Below are 24,844 nucleotides of genomic sequence, written 5' to 3' on the forward strand. Positions count from 1 at the left end.
ATTGACTTAATATTACTTCATTTAAGAGCAATTTACTTTTGCAATTGGAAGTGCCATTCACCTGCTGACATTAGTATAGGAGTGCAAGAGGGAAAGTGACGTAAATGAAATCTAATCTGTATCCATCTCCAGTGTTATTTCCAATGTGGTACCTGTTTTCTTTTCCCTCATCTTTGTAACAGTTTCATCCAGTCATGTAAGCCATCCTGAAATTTTCTGAGACTGTTTCAATATTTGATATCAGAATATGTTGCATATGAACTTGCAGCTCTCTTTTTATGCAGGCAGTAGGCTTATGTAGGCACTGTTCTGATATTCTGAAAGACAGGAATCCTTCCATTTGGTTCTCTTGGTCTGGAATATTAGTCTTATTACTTTGAACCCCAAGTTACTCTGGAGTTTTTAAAGTATTATTATTATTGTTATTATTATTAATATTAAAATACCTTAATAATACTGTTTCAGTTTTTAGTAAATTGACAACATTAAAGAGTCATACAGTGTGAATTCCCTTGAAGACAGGCTGGCCGTAGTCCAAAAAGAATTAATTATTTAAGTTAGAAGAACTGTGTTCTTGCTTCTCTAGTAGAGAAACACTTTCATCTTTTTAAAATACTTAACTAATTTCCCTAAAAGCCATTTTAAAACACAATGGGTTGTTGCTGTTCTGATGATGCCTTCTGGAGTGCAGAGAGCACAGAGTCCCTCCAACAATAGCACTGAGTAAATGTCAGTGTGGAACCGGTGAAAGCTGTATCCCACTCTCCCCTGCCAGGCTACATTTAATTTGTGGAGCTCTGTGTTTCAAGAGGAAAGGCACTCGTGGTTACAGGGAACAGTTCAGCAGTGACCTGCTGGAACAAATGCCAGTACAGATCAAGTACAATTTTGTCAAGTGCCTGCTCCAGTGCTTCCACGTGACAATACAGCAGACCTTCACCTTTAAGTTCCTTCTTCTTTGCTTTCATGCTGTGCACTGGTCTTGCCCCCTGCCAGCCCCACACAGGGGTCTGGGCTCACTCCAAGGGGGAGTGTCTTGCTCAGACAAAAATTCCAGCTCCGATTAGGGAATGCACACACAGTACTGTTCCCTGAGCCCCTGCAGTGAGTTCCTTCCCGCGTTTCCAGTCTATCATCAGTTTCTTTCTGCAGTGCAGTCAAGACCTTCTGGGTCCCAAGGAGAGTTATGTTCTATCAGCTCCAAAATCTGGCTTGGAGTCTGCTTCCTTCTCTTAGGCTGTGGTTGCACAATTGCTTTAACCTGACCAACGTACAGGATGCTGCTGCCAGAGATGTCTCATCCCCCTGCATCCCTGCCATCTCTCCAGGATGGGAGCTGGAGCCCAGGACAAGTGGGGAGAGGCTGGGGGAACAGGTCTTTTTCAGCCTGGAGAAGACCAAGGGCGAGGCTGCACTTGCTGTCCTCCCGACCTAATGGGCTATGTCAGAGAGCAGATGGAGCCAGAGGTGCCCAGTGGTAGTGAGCAAGGCACGGGATGCAAGCTGCAGCAAGGGAAACGCAAATGAGATCTATAAAAAGGAGTGTTCACAGGGAGCTCAAATACAAGGGCACTTCACTGTGTGAACCTGTGAAACTGCTGTCCCTGAGGACATCCAAAACCTGGCTGGACATGGCCCTGAGCAACCTGAGCAACATTCCAGGTTGGTGCTGCTGTGAGCAGGTGGTGGGATTGGATGACCTCCAGAGGTGCCTTCCAGCATAAATTTTCCTACTTTTCTAACAAAAAATGACTGTGAAACCATGCTACTAGGAGTCCCTGACTCCACTTGCACTGCAGGTTTGCATTTCATCCTGCAGAGAAACTCCTCTCTGCTTCTCATCACATGAGTCCAGAGGCTTTTCCCTGAAACACTCAGCTGCTGGGAAGGTGTCACCTCCCTTGTCCTCTGGCGTGCCCCAGCAGAGCCAGCACAAGGCAAGCAGGCAGTCTCCCTCCTGGCTGCCCAGACACAGGCTCTGCCAGAGCACAGTACACAAAATGCACACTGAGAACAAACAAATCTGGTGGACCATCTGCCATGCTCCCAGCACACCACAGCCATGGCAGGTGGCTCACACTCCTCTGTGGTGCTGCCTGTGCTCAGACTTGCAGCACTGCACAGGACTGTGCCCTTCTCCTCAGAGACTTTGATAGTTCCCAGCACTGGCTGGATCTCAGTAGGAATCCATGTAGCTGCCTTGATTTCTCTAGACCAGCCGGTAATTCAGGCCTGCTAATGATACGCTTTCTAACAGCCTGTGTGGTGGAGAGAAGGAAACTGGTGAACCTTGGATCAGGCAAAGTTGAATGGGCTATTTAAAAAGTTTCTATGAAAGAAATATTTGATACAGCCATTTTCTTTCACATATGTCTTTTAGGACAGTAGATTTTCAGATATGTCCTTAGTGGGGAGCTCAAGACGTTGGGATTTAACTCAGTTTTCTTTCTAAGTGTGCAAGAAGCATGTGTGCAAAAAGCATGACTGCAGGTGTCTCAACAGGTCTGACTCTTTGCTGTCGGCCCTCAGGACAAGATAAAGCATCTCCGAAGATGAAGTTGTGTATTGCAGTGGGGATAGCTATCACTGATTAGTGATAAAATCCTTCAGCACACAAGAACAGAGCTTGGAAAATGTTCAAGTACACACTAATTCATCTTGCACATATACATTTATTATTGAGTAGATTTATGTTCTTTCTTGAGCCGTGAATACACAATATATGTGAGTGGGTCTGAGAACAAGTGTTGACAGTTCCCTACCATTTATGTGGACAAATCTCATTCCTCTCTGTCTGTTTGCAATTGCTCCCTGTGGAAAACTATAGAGAAGAGGAAAATTCAGTGAACCTGTTGCTTCTATGCTCTAAAACTATGTGATCTGAACATACTCAGTGTTAGATCTTTATTTTGATAGTGGTTCCTTCTTTCACCAAAGGAAGGTCCTAGGTTTCCACAGGTTTAAAATGTCTGCACACCTCTTGCCCTGAGCTGTGAGACATAAGAGATTTAAGCTCTGGAAGCTGCTCAGGGGGTATCAACTTCTGTACACACCCTGTGGAAATGCTTTCTTCTTTCAAATCCCTCCTTAAAAAGCACATCACCTCTGCTCAGATACCTTTAGATCTCTCTGAAATGGCTAGGAAATTGAGGATTTATAGAAATTGGAGACACTTACAGAAATACCCAGTAGACTGAAAACTAGCTTATTATTTAGCTTGATTTTACACCCCATGAGTCTACCATCTCCTGTGTGTTTGGCTGATTGCTCCAGCATTTGCACTGTCTTCTCTTCCCCCAGAATCTCATTTTTTGGTCTCATCCACCATATGTAGTGACCATTATGCACTTGGACACCTCAGAAGTGGGATACTGCCGGTGATAAAACCTGGAACTCTTGGAAGGGCTGTCACATGCCAGGCACCTCAGTGGGACACATTAACTGCAACCTGCTGCAGTTAGGAAATGCCAGGATGAAGGTGGCTGTGCTTTTTGGTGAAAGACAGGACTGGTGGAATCCTGCTCCACTGGCATTGATTTGGCATTACATTTCTCCAGAGGTAAAACTCTGAGGCCTCAGTCTCACTTCCAAACACAGATATTCATACACTTGAGTTAAGAATTGTGCAGCATTTTATTTCAACAAGGTGCCTTTCCCAAAGGAGAATATAAAGATATCTGCACAGGTCTTGAGATGTATTTGTAAGTGCCACATGAATTTCTGTATTTCCTAGTACTTAAACAGACAGTTGTGCAAATTCAGCATTGATTTAGCTCAGTTTTCAGCTGACATTGAGTATACCTTGTAACTACTTACATGATGGTGATCACGGACATGTAGTAAATAGACCCAGCTGGTCTTGGCCATCACTACAAGTAACCTGGGCATACACAGATACATCCAACACCATCTGGCCAAACAGTGCACTGATATTAACAGACAGGAGTTACCCTGTGTCTTTTGGTGAGGAAAACTGGCCTGAAATATCTCTCAGTAAAAATGTATTTTCATGCCAAGTTTCATTGCTAGTCTTGTTTTGCTAATAATGACAAGACTTGTATGATTTTGTTTTTACTTTCTACCTTCTTTATTACTTCTCAGAAAGCCACCCAGCTTTTAGGAGATGGTGGCCATGTAGGTGACTGGAGATGTCAAGCTAAATAGAGAAGCCAGGTTTTTGGGGCTATGAAGGTTTCAGTTTGTGAAAGATCTAATGCTCAGTAGCTGTTCCTAAATATGGCCATTTTTAGGAGATATTTATTCCTGCTCTAGTCCGTTATGTCCAATGAACAGGGTCTATGTCCTGCTCTTCATATCCTTTCAGCTGTTGAACAATGTTACAAACCCAGACTCTGTCATAAACATTAACCAGACTAGGGACAGATAATCATTCCTGAGGAACAGCAAATAATGTAGGTATTACCTATGTTTTCATAAAAGCCGAGGGACTTTCTAGTTAGGGGAAGGTCAGCTGCATGGTGAAGAGGCAAGAGCCTCTGACAGGGTGAAATACTCCTGTCAAAACTCATCTTCATCCAGACATGTTGTGTCAGGCTGCCCAGATAAACTTCTGAAGCTTTTGCTGAATCTGCTGAATAGTTTCTTCCCAAATACTTTTTAGATGAAAAACTAAATAATTTAATTTTGACAGTTTCTGAACTGGAACAGTATTTTAGAAGCTTCTTTAAAATGTTGTCTGACTCTTACAATGCCTCCCTCAGCTCAGTAATTTGCTACTTTTCAGCTGGGATCAGAAAAATCCTGCTGATCTCTTAGAGAAACTCTCAGCTCATTTACTGAGAAAATGAAAAGTGGTTTTCTGAAAATGTTTTTCGTCCAAAGGGCAAATCTGAAATTGGTTGTTTGAACTGCTCTGGCATGGTGTTTCATTCAGGAGCAGACCTGGGGATGAGACCAGTGGGAATTAGGGAAGGGTGTGGAGGACTGTGTACAGGCACCAACCTGCCTCCAAGGGGAAAGGCTCCCATCCCACGCACACTCACTTCAGCAGAGCTGAGTTCTGCTTCTAGTGAATGAAACTCCTGAATGCCATGAAAGTACAAGGATTAGTTGACACAATTGATGCATATGATATTCTAGCAATCAATTGCTATGAAATATTTTTAATAGTGTTGTTCTTACAAAGCCTGTTCATGTCTTGGGTTTTTTTTTCTATTACCTTCAAGTGTGTTTAAGGAAAAAAATATTGATGGATGTGAGAGAGCAGCTGGTCCCAGGTCTGAGATGAAAATCAATCACCTCAGAGGAGGCCCCTTGTCTTTTGGACTCAGGCAGTATGAGCAGAGGAGGATGATCTAGTAATGTGAAATGTGCAGTTGTTTGCTCAATAAATTAAATTCACATATGGAAAAAAACAGTGCAGGAAGAAGTCTGTGTTCCTGGTTAGGATCAAGAAGGGAAATTTCCTACAAAATAGAGGTGGAAGAAAACCAACAAGAAACCAGAGATAGCCCGTAAGATGATGAACTGGAACATGGAGTCTGTACTTCTAAAGCACCTAATTTAGATCCTTTGTTGCCCTTAGACATGAAACATAACACGTTTTTATAGTTCCCTTCTCATCCCTGGTAACAACCAGTTGATAGTGCTGGTGAGTTGTGAGCAAAGAGAAAGGGAAGGACCAGTGGAACTGTAATTCATGCAGTGCTGCCTTGCCCTTGTAGTAAAAGCCTGTTGGACCCCTTGTGCCTTCTTATCTGGCAACCTTCTAACCTGTCATCTACAAACCCCTTTCTCCTGTAGGTGCTGTTTGCTCACCCTCACTCTGTTCCCCACCAGAAGCTCAAGATGTGAGGAATAATTGTGAAGTGCAACATCCTAGTACTATTTACAAGTATTGAGGATACCACAAAGCCAACCTTTTCACCTTGAACTCCATCAGGAATTTCCATGTGTTTGTTCCAGCATGTTGTGATGCCAGTGAGGGCTCCCTCTGTTCTTTCCTATTTTCTCTCTGTTCTTTAATATCAGCTATTCAGATATTCCATATTTTGACCAGACAGCACACTATTGCACCGGTATTGGGAATAGGAGCTTCTTTAGGCAAAGGTGATAGTGGAGTGAAGGACTTTGGGTCCAAATGCAGATAATTGTTCCTGTGGTAGAAGGGTTGCGTGGAATCACACAAAATGGGAAGCTATTTACAGGTGATCAGATAGCAACAGCAGCTACCCGTAGTCTCCCCACGCAACAATCATAGAATCTCTCAAGACTTTTGTCTTGGCAGTGCCCTGTATATATCACGAGTTTATATACAGCTAGGAATGCCATATGTTCTCAATTCTTCTCAGCTAGTGTTCCCAAATTCAGGTAATACATGATGAAAGAAATCGAGAGTGGAAAGCAGATATTTATATCTATCATTCTTCCAGAAAAATGCAGTTGTTGCTAAGCAACAACTTTTTCATCATGAAGAGGATGGGGCTGTAGGATGGATACTTCTGAGCTAGGCATAAGAAGGGAGTTAGGAGATGTGATCAGAAGGAAGATTGATTTAGCTGGTGGGTCTGAACCCAATGAGGAAGTATTAAGAAGAGCAGTGTGTGCATCTGTGTGTGTGGCTTTAGGCAGATAGGCAGTGGGTGAAAGCTGCACTCTGGCAGGAGTCTTTAGCTGCAGCAGAAACCTTAGAGAGGTGTCCCAGGGGAAGAAACTCTCTTCTCCCTTACCTGAGCTGCCCCTGCCAGATGGCCTTCCTGCGAAGGGTTAAATGGTCTCAGAGGTGGCAAAGCATCTTTATCTCTTAAACATTTCCATCTTCCCCCTGCCCCTCCTGTCCCTCCCTACCTCTCAGTCACCTTCACAGAAAAGGCTCTGATCATCATTTTCCACGTTGGCACCAATTCTTTCATGCACCCCAGACCCTGCCTTCTGACCCCAAAACAGCCAGAGGTAGTATGTCCATAAATTGGAAGCTGCAGATTTGCTTTTGACTTTCCTGTTTCTGTCTTCAGGTTTTCTGCAGTGAGACTTCCGGAATCTGTTTCATGCTACATGAATGCCTCTGTTCTGACAGGCTGAAGTATGTGGAAGCCATCTATGTACCAAAGAAATGATACCCTAGTTATCTACTAATGATGGGAATTAGTCCTTCCCAAAAATCCTGCATCTTTCTACAATTTGTGCTCAGTGATCTGTGCTTGTCCTATTACTCTTACTTTAAAAGTTTTAAATTTTAAAAAATTAATTTAAAAATCATCTTCATGGTAGTGAAAATGCCATCTGCCTTCTTAGCTGGCTAAAGAAGAGCTTCTTTGTGTAGAGTAGACTGTCATTGGCCTAGTGAGCTGCATCAGCTGGGCATGAATTAATTAATTGAATGAGTTAATCTGTAACACAGATAGCTAATGTGAGTTTAATGTCCCTAACTACTAAAATCTAATGGCACTTTAAAAAGGACCCCATCACATTCATCTGACCTTTACTGCTTTTTGCACTGTCTTTATATTGTTTGAACAGGCTTACACAGTGAGCCCACTGTTATACATTAAACAGAGCAAATAAAGTTAGTACAGTAGCTGGAGAACAAGCAATGACAACATTGCTCTTCTGGGCACAGCTGCATGCCAGCACAAGAGAGCAAAAGTAACACTGAGCACTCCTGGGTCCCAATGGCTCTGCTGTTTCTTGCTGTCTCCTAAGGTTCATACCAGAAATGAAGGGCAATGGGATTTTCACAGAACTTCTCTTGCAAAAGGCTGATAGGGCATAGCAAATACTTTCCTTCCCCTGCTTTTCTGATTCAAGTTCTTCAGAGGAAAGCCAACAGCAGCAGGGCTTCAGATTCAGACATTTCAAATAAAGTTGTTTTCTTCATAAATCCTGACAAGTGTAGGGCTAGTTGCATGTGACAGGTGCAACATTTCTTCTTGAGACATCTTTCCTAAATTGCATTTCATGCTTGAAAAATAAATCCCTCCTTTGAAACTGTGTCACTTTTATTCTCTTCCCCATGTCTGATTACTAGAAAAAGAGTATTTCAGTCAGTTACATTTCCAAATATAGAGAAATATTAAGATTAATTAAAATAATAATTACAAAGTTGATGCCAACTATACTTTATGTGGTACTTTGAATAAACTTAATGACAGACACTAAGCTGATAACAAATAGCAAATCATGCCTATTTTATTTCCGATCTGAGTGTTGAACAACTTTCTAGCTTGTGGTTTTATGATTAATTAAGCCTTTAGACCAAAGGTGTCATGATGAGATGCTCTTCAATTAAGGTTAAATAGGCAGCTGCTAAGTGGTATATTGATAAATGAAGACTATTACTGCAGGCCTGGGCCCTAGGGTATATCACCGTCTCCCACAGCCACAGGGAGGAGGAAGAGAGAAGATCCAGCAGGCAGGAATTGTGCAGCAAGACTGATTTATTTAATTACTTTACAAACTCTTTTATAGACCTTTTTCTTAATAGTCTAATTGGACAGGATCAGCCACTCCTTGGGGGTGATTGGCTAAAATCCTAAAACATCCATTGTCAAAATATTTTTCTACTGTACCATAAACAAGACTTTTCAAGGTTGCAGGTGGCTTGGGTGCTTACATAACTCTGCTACCTCTTCTGTGAGAGAGAAAAGTCTCTCACGGACTTAGAAAATAGCAAGAAAATCCTTGCTAGCAGCATTTTTGTATCTACAGAAGACTATTCCTTCATTTATCTAATTATTCTTTCAAAATCTCTCTTGAACATAACCCCCCCAAAACACTACTATTTCACAATTAAACTACTCATTAGAGTGTTGAAGGAGTTAAGTAGGGGGAGTTATAGTTTTCCATAGTGGAATAGGAATTATCAGGCTCTGTTCTGGTAAGAAGAAATTGTCTTATTTCAGTTGGGGTATGATGGCTCCTTCAACATGACCACTCTGGGGAAAATGCTAAAAGAATGATTCACCCTGCTGCTTCCCACCAATTATGCAAGATGCTGAAGTTACCACTTTTGAGGGAATTGTGAACCTTGATGTCACAGCACAAGAGGTGAAATATCCTAGGATGAAAAAGCTTCCATTCTATATACGCCATTTGGCTTCAAGTAAAACTAGAGAAGAAGAACTTCTCCCTTTTGGAGTAGACCTTTAGAGGCAAAAGGCTTTTTCCAACAAGAGTGAGTAATGTGTTGCCCATGCAGTGTTGTATGGAAAACAAGAGACCAGACTACATTTGTATTGTCAAGACATTTGTCCTCTTCTGGCCTCCAGTGTATGTAAACATAGCAACCAATAAAAACTTGTATTCCAATGAATTTTTTCTGGGTTTTTATAGCATATCGTTCCAAAGGGCCTTCTATTCCTCCTACATTTTCATTTCTGTGAGATAAACAACAAGAGATTTACTATGTCTATGGGATTTCACCACCCAGGCAGCCAGCCACTCAGTGCTTATGAGCACTATAATATTTACTTAGTTTGGTCTTCATTTGGGCTTTAACTGATATTTTGCCATGATCCTGGGTAATTTTATAATGAAATTCCTTGTTCATGAGACCTTTGAGAAACAGTGGAAAATGAAGCTAAAAGAAGCAAAAGAGGAATCATTAGGAAATATTCAATGAACCTCTGTTTAACTAGGTTTGTTTTAGTGTTTTCTTGACCACAGAAATCTTATTTCTGCAATGGCATATTTACCCTGTAACCAGATGGCTGGACTCACCAAGTAGTACTCATAATTACTGGTGCTCTGAAAGTTTTACTAGCTAATAATATTTCTGGTGAAAGGAATGGAAAATTATTTTCTTTAAGTCTGCAGTTTTAGGAATGCAAGTTTTCTAAATTGTTTTTCTTAGTTGTTTCTGTAATTTTGCCGAGGCCCTTGCATGAGTTTCAGATCAGTTCCAGATCAGACTGTCTCATTTTTGGAAACCTGTAGAAACTAATAAACCCTCTTTTTTCTTGGTACAACTGGGAATTCTTCCCCTGAACCCTTACAACATGTGGTTCAATGGCTGAGTCAGAGAGCTGGCTCATGTTTAGGTTTTATCTAATTTACTTTCCTTCTCTAATAGCAGAGGGAGTGCAAGATATAAGGACATAGATGGGAAAGTGACAGGCATTCAGAATTTTATTTAAGATAGTTGGTTGGGTTTTTTTAGTTTGGAATTGTTGATATCATCCAACTAATTTAAAAGTTATGAGAGGACTTTCACACAACCTACTCTCCCACCTACAACCCTTACAGGCTACCAAAAATTCTCATGCCTGCAAGATGGGAAATTAAATTGTTCGAAATTGATGCTGTCAGAGAGAAGGAATCCTGATACTGCTTTCTTGCTTTCACATCCATATGCACACGTGGGCCTCAGCAGGGAAATCTGCATCTCAAGCTTGACCTAAAGCCATCTGCTCTTTTGGGGAGGGACCTGGTTCTTCCATCTGAACTGCTCCACCAGGGTCAGCTTGACCACTTTCTGGACTTCTTCAACACTTTTACAGCACTTCAGATACTGATGTTTTTTGGTCTTAACGGGAATGTCCAGGGTTGAAGAGTGTCCCTCAGAGAACAGTATAGATAGTGCTCAGTTTTGGGCACTTCATTCTCGAATAAGAGTTGAACAAAGGGTGGTGTAAATGCACTGTACATGAGTGAGTGCCACAGACCCTGCAGAGATTTGGAAGGAACGACTGTATTCCTAAATTAGACAGAAGTTTTGGTTTTCTGTTTCCTTTTTCAGTGCCATATTTGAATGCTAAAATCAATCCTACCTGCAGTACAATCAATACAGCTGGCTACAGCTCCCACTGACATCCACATAACATGCAGGCATGCAAAATTTTGATGTAAATGTGATAAACTTGCCTAAAGACTCACAGATTTACAAATAAAGACCAACAAGTTTCATGGAAAACATTAACAGAGCTAGCAAGAATTACAGTCTTAAAAGACTAAAAACCTGATGTGCCCCTTTAATACTGCTTGTGCTGGCACATCTTCAAAGAAATATAGCTGGCAAGAATATGCACATGATTGTGCATATAATAGATATTGGCTAAGCCAGCCATTTTCCCAAGGGCTCATGAGAAATTCTTTCCTTGAATTCTCAGTCATCAAGGAGCTCCAGATTTTCTGGAAATAATGCATACCAAGGAGGGTAGCAGTACCCGGTTCTCCAACCAAGGAAGACAAGTGCATTGGCCTTCTCCACAATCTTGTGGAATTCCTTTAGTGTACATGGACCTGAGATCCCCAGATGCATTTCCTTCCTTGCAAGGCAGTTGCAAAAGTAATACCTTAGTAAACTGGAAGGTAGGTACTTCAGCCCTACAGAAAAAGAGGGGCTTGAAGAGACCTAGAGCAGAAAAAGAATCCAGCATAACAAGATGTTGTTGGACATTTTTAATATATGATTTTATGTTGGCCAAGGGCAAATTTTGGTGGCTGTCTTTCAGACTTTTTCTGATTTGGTGGCTATTTATGGTTTTTATTTCAATAGGTGCATTTCAGACAAAACAAGAGAGTTCACAGTAACTTTGAAGTGCATTATGTTACTTTTCAAATATGACAGGTTGCTGCTTACAACATTCCCTATTGCTTCTCAAAAGCCTTAATTTTGCTGGATGTCAGGTCATACTGTTTGGAAATACAAAACAAAAGCACTTCTCAGATAATCTCCATCCCCACTTAGGGCTGACTGTGGGGCAGTGCCAGGTCAGGCTCCCTGACTTCAACAACAACATTGCTGTCTCTAAGCACTTCAGAAGTGCATTTTTTCTGAGGTAGGGCCTAGGCACCAAAAGCAGCAGAGACAGATGACTAATGAAGGCACAGAGTGACCTGTCTGTTAAAATCTGTGCAAAATGGAGGTCAAACATTGCAAAGTTAATGCAGTCTAGTTTTACCCCTCATCGTGCATCTTGTATGCCCAATATTCCAGTATGGTAGGGGTAGATGTTAATTTTTTTGTTAACAAGGGAAGTCATCAAGGATCAAAATGCATGTCTGAGATTTTTACTAGTTACCTGTAGGTGCTGTGTTGGTGGAGGATGAGGTGAGGCTAGTTATCCCTAATAACACTGGGCCACAACATATGTGGCAGTCCACTCCATGTGCTGGCTCCGAGTTTTCTCTCCCTTGGGTCAGTATGTCTTAAGTGTGAGGGGCACTGGTATGTTGAAGTGTGGCCAAGCGTTCCTTGTCCTCTTCAGAGAGATTTTACTCTCCCACCTCTCTTCTTTCCATGTTGCTCCTGAAAACATGAAGGCTTGGCTGTCTGCTGCAGTTATCTTGGCTCAGGGTGGTATGTTTTCCTCTTGGTAAATTTCAGTTTCAGCCAGAGCTGATTCAGGGTATCTACAGCTGGGCCAATGTGTTGCCTTTGGTTTTATGGCAGACTTTCTGAACATCTGTAAAGCTTTTACTTTTTCTCTTAAATCATCGTGTTCTTGCTATACTCCCCCTAGTTCCACCATGGAGCTGAAATAACTGAGAAAATCAGGTCAACACTCCTGTTCTCTTCCAACTCTTTAAGCTCCTTTCCAAAATCCATCTAAGTTTCCAACAAAGTCTTTGAACTTAACTGCTATTTGAGAAATCACTGGTTCACCTTTTAAAACTTTTTTTTTAATTGCTCTTATTTGAAGTTGTAGGGAAGTTACAAAAGCATAGCTGGGAACTATCCTCTCAGCTGAAATAAGTTTTCCACCCTCAAATAACTGCATTTAACCCATTAGGCACCAAGTGAACTTGCACTATTTTCTATAAGAAAATCTCACAATTCTGATAAGAAGATAATTAAGAATTTTTACAAAGGTTTCTATTTCAGTTGTTTAGTATTTACTACTAAACAATAAAACTGGGGTTATTCCTGGGTTTCATTTTCCAGAATTGGGCAGAAGGCGAGGGAAGAAATGGGGCAATATGAAGAGTTTCCTATTTATTTTCATTCTTGCCTTCCCATTAACGTGTCTCAAGTAGGGCACAGTTAACTGCTCTCCTAAATCTCACCACTCCCAAAGCAGGGGAGCAATGACTGAGCAAGCTGTATTAGTAGCTGTGGATGAAGAGACTTGTAGCTTGGCAGCCCTGTGCAAAGCTAAAATCCTTGGCTTGTCTCCAACAACAGACGTTTGCCCCTTCAAGCAATGCTGAAACAATTGATTTTATTTTCCTGAGAGAGAAAATGAGTTAGGCAGGTATAGCTGACTCAGATTTTCCAGGGAGCATTGCTAGTTTTCTTTCTTTAAAATCTGGACATGGGGGATATAAGGGGATGATTATAGAGAAAAATATTTGGCACTAAGCAAGTCTTTAGGTCTGTGTGAATAGGTTGGCCAGAGGTTGGGATTTTTTCCCCACAGGACTGTGGAAAGGTGTGTGCTTGCTCACATGAAAGGCTTTATTATCTCTCACTGCAAAAATGCACACTACGGTTTTCTCTCCACCACATGACCTGCCAGGGCTCTCCCAAACCAAACCACATTGCAGAAGCATTTGGCAGCTCTGACCCAGCCCAGCCAGAAGCTAAATCCCTCTAGCAGTGTCAGGGAGCCCCAGGCCCCCTAAGTGGACTCTCCAATTCCAGCTCCTCCTAAGGAAGACAGCAGAGCTGAGGCTGGAAACTCAGGCAGGAAGCGGTGTCCTGAGCTGTCCTGAGGCTCAGCTCAGGACATGTTGGAGAAGTGCCCTCCAGCTATTGATGCTGTCAGGACACTGTGAAGGGAGCCCCACCACAGCTCCTGACAGTTCATTAGCACCATCAAAGTGTTCTACCCATCCATTAAATCGTGTTACCCATTGTAAACCCCAGCTGAGGACTGGGTTCTGTGTATCTGGTGTTTGTGCAGAGGTGCTGGCAGAGGGGGCTGCAGGGCAGCCTCTGTGAGGAGAGGTCGGGGCTGTCCTGTGCTGGACATGGCCAGTTCCAGCCTGTTCCAGAGGGCTCCAACAGACCCACCACACAACACAGCTGAGCCCCTTAGCCAAGACAGTGGCACCTCTGGAGAATGCATTTGAGAAAAGAGGAAACACATCTTGTAGCATCTGTGAGAGGTAGGACTAAAAAAACAAGTGAGAGAAGCAGCCCCACAGACATTCAGATCAATGCAGAAGAAGGGGCAGGAGGTGCTCCAGACACTGGAGCAGAGATTCCCCTGAAGCCCCTGGAGAAACCCCTGGTGAGGCAGCTGTGCCCCTGCAGCCCATGGAGGACTGTGGTGTAGCAGAAACCCACACTGCTTGATGACCCCATTCCAGAGCAAGGAGATGTGGCCTAGAAAGAAGTTGCAGCTTGTGGAGAGCTTGCCCTGGAGCAGGGTCCTGGCAGGACTTGCAATCCTGTGGAGGGAAGCCCACCCTGGAGCAGTCTGTTTCTGGTAGTTTGGATCCTGCAGGAAAGACCCATGCCAGAGCAATTCCTGAAGGACTGTCAGCTGTCATGATGCTGGAGCAAAGGAAGATTGGGAATAGGAAGGAGTGGCAAAGATGAAGATTATAACCTGACCTCAACTCCCATGCACCTGTGTCCCCTTTCCTGCACCACTCAGAGAGAGGAAGGAGTTAGGAGTGAAATTGAGCCTGAGAAGAAGGAAGGGCTTGGGGGGGAGATATTTTCAACTATGTTTTTATTTGCTACTATCCTACTCTATTTTTAATTGCCAATTAATTAAATTAACCTGCTGCAGCATGGCTTTCCCTACATGTGGTGCTGTTGGTAATGCTGGCTTTTGCCTACTCAGCACTCAGGAAGGTGCCCAAGTCACCTTTCTGCACCCTGAACATCAGCTTAATGAAGAGAATTCCTCTTGGAGGCATTCAGCAGCCTGAGCTTGCTGAAGTGAGTGGAGGTCAATGTGATCAGCTGGCATGTGGACAACAGAGACATGACCTCCAGCTGCTGTCACCACTTTCTGGAACCAGAGGATGGGTTTTGCCATATCCAGTTCTCCTACGGATCCCATGCTTTACTGTGCATGCACAAGACCATTAAAGATGATAATTTGTGCAATGATGTGCAGCTTTCACTGACACAAAAGCTAAATTCTTGCCTTGCCAGAAATGTTGGGCCCCTTATTCTGGAGCAAATAGTGAGAAAGGCAGAAGGGAGCAAGGTTTGAAGCTGGTAGAAAGCAGCTGTCACGCTGGAAGGAAAAGGATTACTCTTTACCAAGGAGCATCCACCATCTAGGAGAGGAAAGGTTTAACAGCTCTGTATCTCTGTTTCCCTTCCCCTGGAGGGACTACAAAGATGAAGGAGACTTCTGGGATTCACAGTGGAATGAAAGGGAGGGAAAGAAGGTTCCCCAGCTGAAAGGGATAGACTTGTGGTTTGTGAGGTGAGGACGGGAAATGGGAGACACAGGAAGTTTCTCAGCCAACAGTAGGAAATTGTATCCGCATAAAAAAACCCCTGACACCATGATAACTGCACAGAAAATGTGTATCTGTTGAGGATCCCATGGCTGCCTACTTGGGCTGAGTAATTTTGTAAAAATAGCTTTTAGTGTTTGTACTCAAGTGTCTGTTTTGAAGTAAAGAAGAACTTGACAGAAGATTTATTTATTTGTTTATTATGCATCAGGTCAATTCTATTCCTACTTTGCACAGAAATTCCTGGGATGTGCACAGGCTCTCCTCTCTGCACTGGAGAGTGTAAGTGCTCTGGCCTAGTCTTCCTTAGCAGTCGGGTTCACAATTTTTCCCAGGAAGAGCACACCATCAGTGGCTTTGTCAATAACCATCATCAGGAAGGGCCTGCTGAAGGTGATGTGAGGAGGAGGAGGAAATGGTAGAAACAATGGTGTAATTTCCATCATGGTCACTGCAGCAGCCTCTGTCCCATTCTCTCTAACATCCACCGTGGCCTTGTGAATTGCCTGCAAGGAAAACAGAGATTATAATCTAGGCACAGAAGAGAGAGAAGCAGCTGGGGGCAAGTTTGCTTGCTTTAGCACTGTGATAACTCTTAAAAAAACCCACAGAATTAATGTAGAACTGGTGTTCATTAGCACCATAAAAATAATAGTGTCCAGCCTTTTCAAGACAAGCAAAGTTTGCTCTGAGTTCAAGGAAAGTTTTCTTCTACAGTCAGTGTCAAACATGACTGCCTGCAGAGACTGAGCATCATCAAGGATATTTATTTGTTCTGTTGTTTCACAGAGTAAGGTTTTGTCCTTAATACTGAACACAAAAGAAGAAATTTTTCATTTTGCATCAATTTCTGTGTAAGCAAAATAATTCTCTCTGCAAAGACAATAGTGACAAGCTTTATAGAGTGTCATTGTGTAACACAGCCCACTGATAAGATTTTGCAGGACTTTCTGTAGTAGGTATAACAAATTCATATTTAGGAATTCACATGAGCTATTCCGTTGGTTTTTGACAGCCCTCTGTTTTCTTCCTTCATTGTCTGCAACACATCTAAAATTTCCTCTCATGAGTCTCTGCTTAACCTTCATCGATTTACTTGGCTTTCCAGGCATCAGTCCTCTATCTACAATCCAGGTGTTTCCACATGTCATAAGGAGGAATGTGAGGAATCACAAATAATATATGATGGAAGGACCTCTAGAGGCCATTGAATGCCACCAATGCCCCCACACTGTGTCAACTCCGACACTGGATGAGGTAACTCCAGATCTAATCCAGTCAGGGTTTGAGTATTTCCAAGGATGGAAATTTCATAAGTAGCCCGTGCCAGTTTTTGATCACCCTCATGGTGAATTTTTTTACATAATACCCAATCAGAATATCCCATTTCCTATCTTGTGTCTGTTGCCCCTTGATGTATTACAGTTCATCTGCAGGAAGAGTCTGTGTCCATCTCGTCTGCACCCTACTAATAAATATCTGTAGCCAGTGCTAAGAACCGCCCCTTCACCCGCCCTTCTCCTGACTAGCAACTTTGGCTCTCCCAGCCTCTCCTCATACACCCAGCGCTCCAGCCACACAGCCATCCTGCTCACCCTCCACTGGACTCACTCTGCTCCAGTGTGTCAGCGTGGCCCTTGTGGTAGGGAGCCCCAAACTGGATGTGTTGAACTCCAGAGGTAGTCTCCCAAGTGCAGGATAGAGGGAAGGATCACCTCCCTCATAACACAGGCATCTACTCTTTGGTGCTTAGAGAAATCATTTTGTTTATCTGTGTACTGATTTCTTGTTCGTGAAATGGGGCTGTCCCTGTCCCATGAGTCTGTTGTCCATATAAATTCTGAAGTGCTCAGACAGTGTAATAATGAAAGGTGTATACATAGTATAAGAATGACTATTCCCAAAATTGTCATAACAATGATTCTTGTCATGCATTACTTCTTTAACACCAGCTTTTTGTGAAATTATTCCTTCTACGCTTTCCAGTTTTTTTCTTCTTCAGAGACTTTCAGCTAAGTTTTTAGGCTCACTGTGCAGTAAACAATTTAATATTAAACTGTAGGAACAACAGCCATTTAATGCCTAACCTTTTCCTTCCTTTATTACCATCCATAAGAAATGACTACACTCCAGGGGTGGGATCAGTCTATTTGTAGAATTAAACCTGCATACAAAAAAGGCAGAAAAATCTCTTGATTACCATCCCTATTTGCATACTTACTTTGGAAACCTTCAGAAGAAGATTTTTTGCCACTCCAGAGAGATCAGCCTGATCACTGAACACCTCGGTCACACCCATTTTCTTAAACAAGCTCTTAACATCATAGGAACTGGAGACAGAGAATTTTGGAAGATCCAAATAGATGTTTCTGTACAAAAATAAATAAAAATATGCATTTGTTATTGCAATATCCCTTGAAGCAATATCTGTTTCAGGTATATATCCATCCCAAATACCCATGGAGCTAAGGCTTGGCTTTCTAAGACAGTGATAAATCCCATGTTAGAGAAGCAGAAACTGAGGTACCTGTCCCACCAACCACAGTCTGATCCATGGTGCAGGGGTAGAGTGATGGTTTATGAAAGTGACTGACTGGAAAGTATTATCTTAATGGAGAAAAAGAATTTTTTTTTTTTTTTAACTAGATTCCTCCTACTGGAGGCAGGTTCCTGAGGGCAATCTACCTGTGTGCAGGATCCTCACAACTGGGAGCTGTGACTGGGGGAACTGAGAGGGTTCCCCTGTGGTATGAAATCACATGATAGCTTGTCTGAGTCAAAGAAACTGAGTAATGCTTTTTCCTCAGAGCTGTACTTAGCAACGCATCATGGTATCCTAAGCTTTACCTTTCCTAGATGAGTAGTTTTGGCTTGTTCAATATTTAAACAAAGCCACAATTAAAATATTACCTTTCTTTAAGTGATCGCAACCAGTTAGACACTGTTTCTTTCAGCAGAGCATCTTCCACCTGTTTCATTGTCCCTTCATCAGGCAGAACAAACAGTGAAGTAACATTTCCTTTGTATGGGATTTCTACTACCCAGCAAGACAAATTCTCATCCCTATGGACATTAAAGTAATTCTTTTGATGCATCATTTTGACCTTAACAGAATTCTTGGCATCCAAAAAGAAGTCATCATCTCTTGTGTTGAAATTTTTGAAAGGTTTTTCCCAGGAGCCTTTGAAAAAAAGAATAAGTATAGAATTGAAAAAAAGGGACTAATAAAGGCATGTCACATTAATTGATGCTTAAAATAATATATTTGAACTGTAGAGACAGCAATAAGCCTATCTCAGTTTAAAGATGCTTGTTCCCTGGCCATGGAAAGAATCTTTACCTCTTTTCAATTGTTTTAATAAAAAATCACACAAGAAAAGTATAGGTTGAGGCTTGCACTGGAAAAGAGATGAGCCTTTTCCTGTTCAGTTAATGGTAAATATTTCACAGACTCCAAGATTCAGGCTTATTACCTTCATGCAAATGTCACCATGTCCTGCACAGCCAAACAGCCATGCCTTTCAACAAATGATCATAAGTTCTGAATATCTTCAGCTCTGAACCTGGTTTAAAATTTATATTACATTGATCAGTACTTCTGCTGGTTCTTTTATTTTTTCATTCTTTTTAAAATTTCTCATCTAGAAAATGTTTCTTTGTTTATTCTTTTATTTTATTTATTCATTTATTCTTCAAATATTTTCCTGTGTAATTTAAAAATAGAAAGTTGTTTTTTAAATTAGATGATAGGTGTGTTCACAATGTGAAAAATTTTTGTTTCTTAGAACTTCTGGAGCTTATTTTTATAGCTGCTACTCGTGTGTGTCACTCACCTTTAAAGAAAATGTAGTTAATGACAACCATCACGGTGTCCGGATCAAGACTTTTGACTAAATCAACAATTTTGCCATGTGTTTTTGTTTCCACGTACTTATTGATTTCCCTTATAGCCTCGGGAGGATTCTGAAAGTTGCTAGAAACAGCTTCAGCGTGATAACGATTTGTGACATGATCCAAAAAGTTTTGAAGCAATTCCACTTGGTTATCTACGAACAGGGCATTGCCCATGTTCAACTGGACTTCTCGGTGAGGGTCATTCAGCAACTGGAGGACCTGCTGAAATCCCTCATGAATCTCCTGCTCCTCCATCTCTGTCAGGTTGAAGGCAAGGCCTTTGTACAGCTCTCTGAGTGTGTTTGATCTGGCCCCCAGGGTGAGCATTGCAAAGACAGTGGAGATGCTCAAAGGAGAGAAGAAAATGTTCCCGTCACCCAACTCATCTCTGATCTGCTTGTAAAACTTAAATGCAAATTCAGCATTTCTGGGGGCTAGCTTGACATAAGACAAGTTTTCACCATCAGCCTGGGACTGGTCTTCTGGGGAATGGTGTATTTGTTGTTCCTGCTGTTGACCCTGGACTTGAAGTCCAAGAAGCAACAAACACAAACACAGTGCAGACTTCATTGTCCTTCTGAATAGTTCTGTTAAGAAAGAACAGAGCAACTTTTAGATCTAGAGAATTTTTTCTTTACTGGATAAAATGTTCTGAATTTTCAGATGTCAGTCATTAAAACTACTATTCTTTTAGGAAATACTCTTCTACTTGGCCTCTGGACAGGCTGTTTCTAGTCAGTTCTCTTAGTTTGTGACCAATGAGCAAAGGGAATAAGAAAATAATGTGGCATTCAGGGAAGAATCAGCTTTCCTGAGGTATTATGTGTGGAAGAGTTCTTGCTTCTGATCAGCATGGCCTCAGTGCATTCCTAAATGCCTTGGGGTACATGGGTGAGTTCATGTATTGGCACCCATGTATCTGGCAAGTACTTTGTCAGAGGGGCCAACTTTGGCTGATATGTTGCTGTGATACCCATGGTCTTGTTACGACTTTGGTTTTCAAGCACTGCAGAGATACAGTCAGTTATAACAGTGTATAAAGTCCACCTAAATGCTCAGCCCTTAAACTATTTATATATTTCTGCCTCTTACATAACAGCTCTGACTCAAGACCTATATTATTTCAAGACTTTACCTTAAGTGTTGCAGTAAACTGAGGATAAATCGAGAAAGTTTGTTGACACTCTCTATTGCACATAAGCTATCCAGAAGGTTGCAAAGCTCAAAACTCAAGAGCTTGGGAAAGGCTACGTGGAATCTGCCTTGCTGTGTGTATGTAATTTGATGACCGTTTCTTTTCCTTTAACTGTCATAAGCAAATTCTACATAAGCCTACAGTCTCTCTTCTGTCCTTTTGGGGGAAGAATCATGCAACAAATTGAAGAAGAATGCTCACCTAAATTATCTCAAATGACAGGAACTCAAACCCATGAAGCAAGCAGTGGCCCTCAGGGAAATAGAGATGGTCTGAATACTGTTCATAGCAGCTTAAGTATACTTATTCTTGAGGATGAGATTCTGCCCAGAATCTACCTACGTGTGTCTAATGCCAGGTTCAGGTCTGTGCCAGATTTTTTGTGGGGAGTTGTTATTTCCAGGCTCCCCCTTTTTCAGATGTCCATTATGAAAAACTGGAGATATAAGCTGTTGAAGTGCTCAGTATGGGAGCTATGCTCGGCATGTCAAAACTGCTAGGTATAAACACTGATTCAGAAAAAAAAGGCCCTCTAGCTTTTGATAATTAATTTTGTTCTGGTAACAACTAATTTCCTATTTCCCCAAATCTGCTTTTGAGAGAGACTGATTTCTCTTCCAGGCCACTTGACTGTAAGTAGCCTGGTCTTTAAGGACAAGGGACAGAAATGGAGCTACTCTCATTAGCCCTGCATCAACCTGGAATAGTTGGGACATTGAGATTTCAACTAAATTTACTCTTCTGGGAAAAGAGGCAAGGTTTTGTTCTTCATCTTGGTATTGATTGTTGAATATTCGTTTTGGGCCTCATCTCCCAGTCATCCTGTCACTATAGCTAGGAGCTGGATCATCGAATGAATTCTGCTTCAAACATTCCGAACATGCTTCCAGAAGCTAAAATAATTTCCAATTACTGTACAAAATAAATTAATCTCAGCAGTAAATAGCAGAGATCACATACAGCATATGTTCAAAGAATTCTAAGAAAGTAAAATATGGTACTTACCGTGCTGGACTTTTCTTTCACAGTGCTACTTCCCTCTTATTCATTTGCTTCCTAGTACTAAATTAATGTCCACTGGTAAACATTAAACAGAGCAAATAAGAGTTATTTGTAAAGCAAAGATTGAATAAACTACTTTTTTTCTGGATGTCAAACACTTAAAGCATTTTTCCCATCACACAGCCAGAATGATGCCAGCACCTAGGGCTCTAAAGGGACAGAATGACCAGGGACTTTGCTACTCTTGGCTTGAACTAAACTTAAAGAGTAAAAGAGCTTTCAGTAACTGTGGTAAATGAGTTCCTGAAAACAGAACATGAGAAGAACTGGAAAACTAAGAGAAGGCCAAAACCATGGATGTCCTGTGCCCTGAACTATCTGCACAGGATACCCTGATGCAACAATGCCATCTAATTGAGTACCCAAGGCAGCAGTAAGTTTGTTCAGGTACAGCTCCACCCTGCCCTAAATGGGCTAATTTGATGGGCTCAGAACACTGGTCAGCTTTTTGAGGGACCTTTGATGAGTATTTTAGAAACTACTAAAGTGAAAAGCAAGGCACAGCATGGCTTGACAAATAACCAAAACAAGAAAACAAATGGAAGAATTAAATAGGCAAATTTTTCCACAGCAAAATGTTAACTAGAGAGAGAAGACCTTAACCCCTTGTGCTGTGGATGCATAGGATAAGCATGAATTACATACATACCATATGTATCTTACACTGGGATCCCTCTCAGAGAAAGCTGAAACAGGCACAATTTAGCTACTTAGAGGACTTTACATTTTTACATTTAAGGATGAGGTGCATGGTACTTATCCTAATTAGCAATGACTAATTATTTCCATTGAATGTACATGATTTCGCCCCAGGTAAACTTACAATTTATCTATGCATAGGAATCAACCATCATTGTTATTGCTATGTAACTACTCTCTCTTACAAGACAGAGGTGGGGTTGGTCAGAATATATTCCTACAGAGAGGGGTTATTTTCATGATATGTGCAAGTACCCAGAAAGTTTATTGCAGTATTATGTAAAATGACCAAGTCTCAGAAGTAGCAAGTATGCTGTTGCTTAACTCTAGCAAAGACAAGATATTTTTCTCAAGCCTAGGCCTGTCTACATAGATAGCAATAATCTTTCAGCCCAGTCCTAATGCTTGGCTAACCATCTGCTGGATGTTACTACGTCTTGAGAGGAATTTCTGGGGACAGAAAAGCTGCTGCAGTGATTCCTCTCCTTTCTCCCAGGAGATGCAGCAGCACTCAGCATGTCAGAGAGAGAGTGGAAAGTTGCTTCTGTCCCTGCTCATAACTCCCATGCACCAGATCCTCTGTCCCTGGCCCAGGTATCTTCCTAGACAAAGTTAAGACCAGCAGTTACAGCAGACCCACAAATAATCATTTTCAAAGAATCAGCTTCCCAGCAATTCCAGACAGATCAGCATGGGTAATGAATCCATCAGTCACGCCCAGTCTTTTGAAAATCTCCCTTAGGTCACAGGTGCCAGAAATAGAGATCCTTGGATAATATATGTCACTTTTGTTGAAGGCAATGGAAAATGAGGGTGAATCACCACACGTGTATCAGCTGCGTGCCAGCCAGGTGGCAAGTCTGTAAGAACACAGGGAGAGGAAAGCAGTTTGTTACTTCACTGCACATTCCTGTTGTTGAAAATGGCTGTGTCCCCAGAGCACAGGGAAATGCAAGGTTAAACTAGAAATTTTGTGTAGTTTTGTGAAAGGAGAACCATCCAGGGGCATTGCACAGAAGAATGTGTGGAGCTCCTGGATGCTTTGAGATAAGCGGTGGCTGGGACAGGCAGACTCTTGCTCCACGAACCAGGGGAGTCATATAAAGGACTGACAAACACACTTTTCCCATTGCCTGATAATGGTCTATATGGAAGGAATTAAGGAATAATTTCATTATCTCTCTCTCCCTACTCTCTGCCAGTGACTCTGCTCAATTATGCAATGTGTCTTGGTTCCTTCTTACAGGAGCAGTTTCATCCCATGTCATTACCTTATTTCTGTTGCTGCTTGGTCATCAGATTATTATATTTCAGTTTCTGCTTGGTCATCTGATTATTATATGCTAGCTTTGCAAGTTATATTTGAGGGCTTTCCAGGGCAAAGGACTTCTGACTGTAAAAACAAAACATCAGCAAGATAAGGACTGAGAAAGATAAATGTGTACATTACATGATAAATCCTCATGCAGCCATTTCTTGTTTCGCTATAAGATGTATCATTCAAGGTATGTCTACAAAAGTTCATCTAAATAAACTTCTTGACATATGTGACTCCATTAAAATCAGGAGATTGGTATCATTGCAAAACTGCTGTAAGTGGAATAAAAATCAAGTCCTTTCAGTAATTTTATCTTTTTCTATAAAGGGCATCCCAAATATACTCTCCATGTCTTACAAATATTTCATCCTTTTCTCCTCAAATAAAGAAAGTGCTTTGGGTTCCCATTTCAAAAACCAGTATGACTAACAGAAAGAAAAAAAAGCTGAAGGCTGCGCAAAAGTCTGTGACAGAACTGGGAATAGAAACTACTTTTCTACTTTATTTTCAGCTTCTTTCACCAATGCAATAGGAATCTTTGAACTGAATTTTCATATAAACTCATAGTCTGCTAGAAGAAAGCTGTGTAAGCAGAACCAAATACTCTATTTTTTTTCTTCTGTGTTATATCTCAGAAGAAAATAAGGTCCTTTTATTATTGGGTGTGATTCCTTTCCTTATAACAGACATTTTACCTCAGATGATTTTTTCATCAGTGTTCAGAAAATAATTTTTTATATTTTCTACTTCGTCTGTACCTAATCTCCTACCATTGAATGAAAAAATGTTTCCAAGAGCATACAACCATTTAAGGCCTGATGTGAATTCCAGTGGAGTCAATCAGCCAATATTTTAATGTTCAAGATGGGTAATCTGTCACTGACAGCTCATCTCAGATTTTCCTCATATATTTTCCAATAAATTCTCAGTTGAAGATAGTGGAGTTGTAGATATACTTGGCACCACCAAAGCTTTTCAAAACTAGTTGTTAGAAGTTTTATAAAAGACACTCAAATAAAATAAAAATTTTGCTCTCAAAATGAATCTTAGCTTGAATTTCTTTTTCCAAATGATAAATCAAACCCAAGTAATTAAGACTACAGACCAAACCCTCAATTAATTATAATGGTACAAGAACTTGGAGATGGAATGTGTAACTCCCAGAATTAAAAAAAATGACAGAAAATTAAAATTGGTGGGCTCTCCTGAGTGTCAGTGAGGTTAGAGTCCAGCCCTTCCAGCACCTGAGCCTGGCTGGTGGCTCTGGAGACCACAGAGAGCAGAGCAAAAGCAGTAGAGAAGCTGACCAGGTGGAAGAAAACACTCTTGCCAGGTTCTCAGGTAGTCAG

The 24,844-nt window shown here is 41.5% G+C and overlaps 1 protein-coding gene across 1 annotated transcript; it reads right to left on the reverse strand.

The window, feature by feature from the left end:
* Nucleotides 1–15,511: 15,511 nt before the first annotated feature.
* Nucleotides 15,512–21,509, reverse strand: LOC138111805 (alpha-1-antitrypsin-like). The gene is made up of 5 exons (XM_069018166.1): nucleotides 21,422–21,509; nucleotides 19,161–19,808; nucleotides 18,238–18,508; nucleotides 17,549–17,696; nucleotides 15,512–15,833 (listed from the first exon to the last, which is right to left on the reverse strand). The coding sequence occupies exons 2-5, from the start codon at nucleotides 19,789–19,791 to the stop codon at nucleotides 15,624–15,626; spliced, it is 1,260 nt and encodes a 419-aa protein (XP_068874267.1). The 5' UTR covers nucleotides 19,792–19,808; nucleotides 21,422–21,509; the 3' UTR covers nucleotides 15,512–15,623.
* Nucleotides 21,510–24,844: the final 3,335 nt, after the last annotated feature.

This window comes from Aphelocoma coerulescens, chromosome 5 (assembly GCF_041296385.1).
Source record: "Aphelocoma coerulescens isolate FSJ_1873_10779 chromosome 5, UR_Acoe_1.0, whole genome shotgun sequence".
NCBI lineage: Eukaryota > Metazoa > Chordata > Aves > Passeriformes > Corvidae > Aphelocoma > Aphelocoma coerulescens.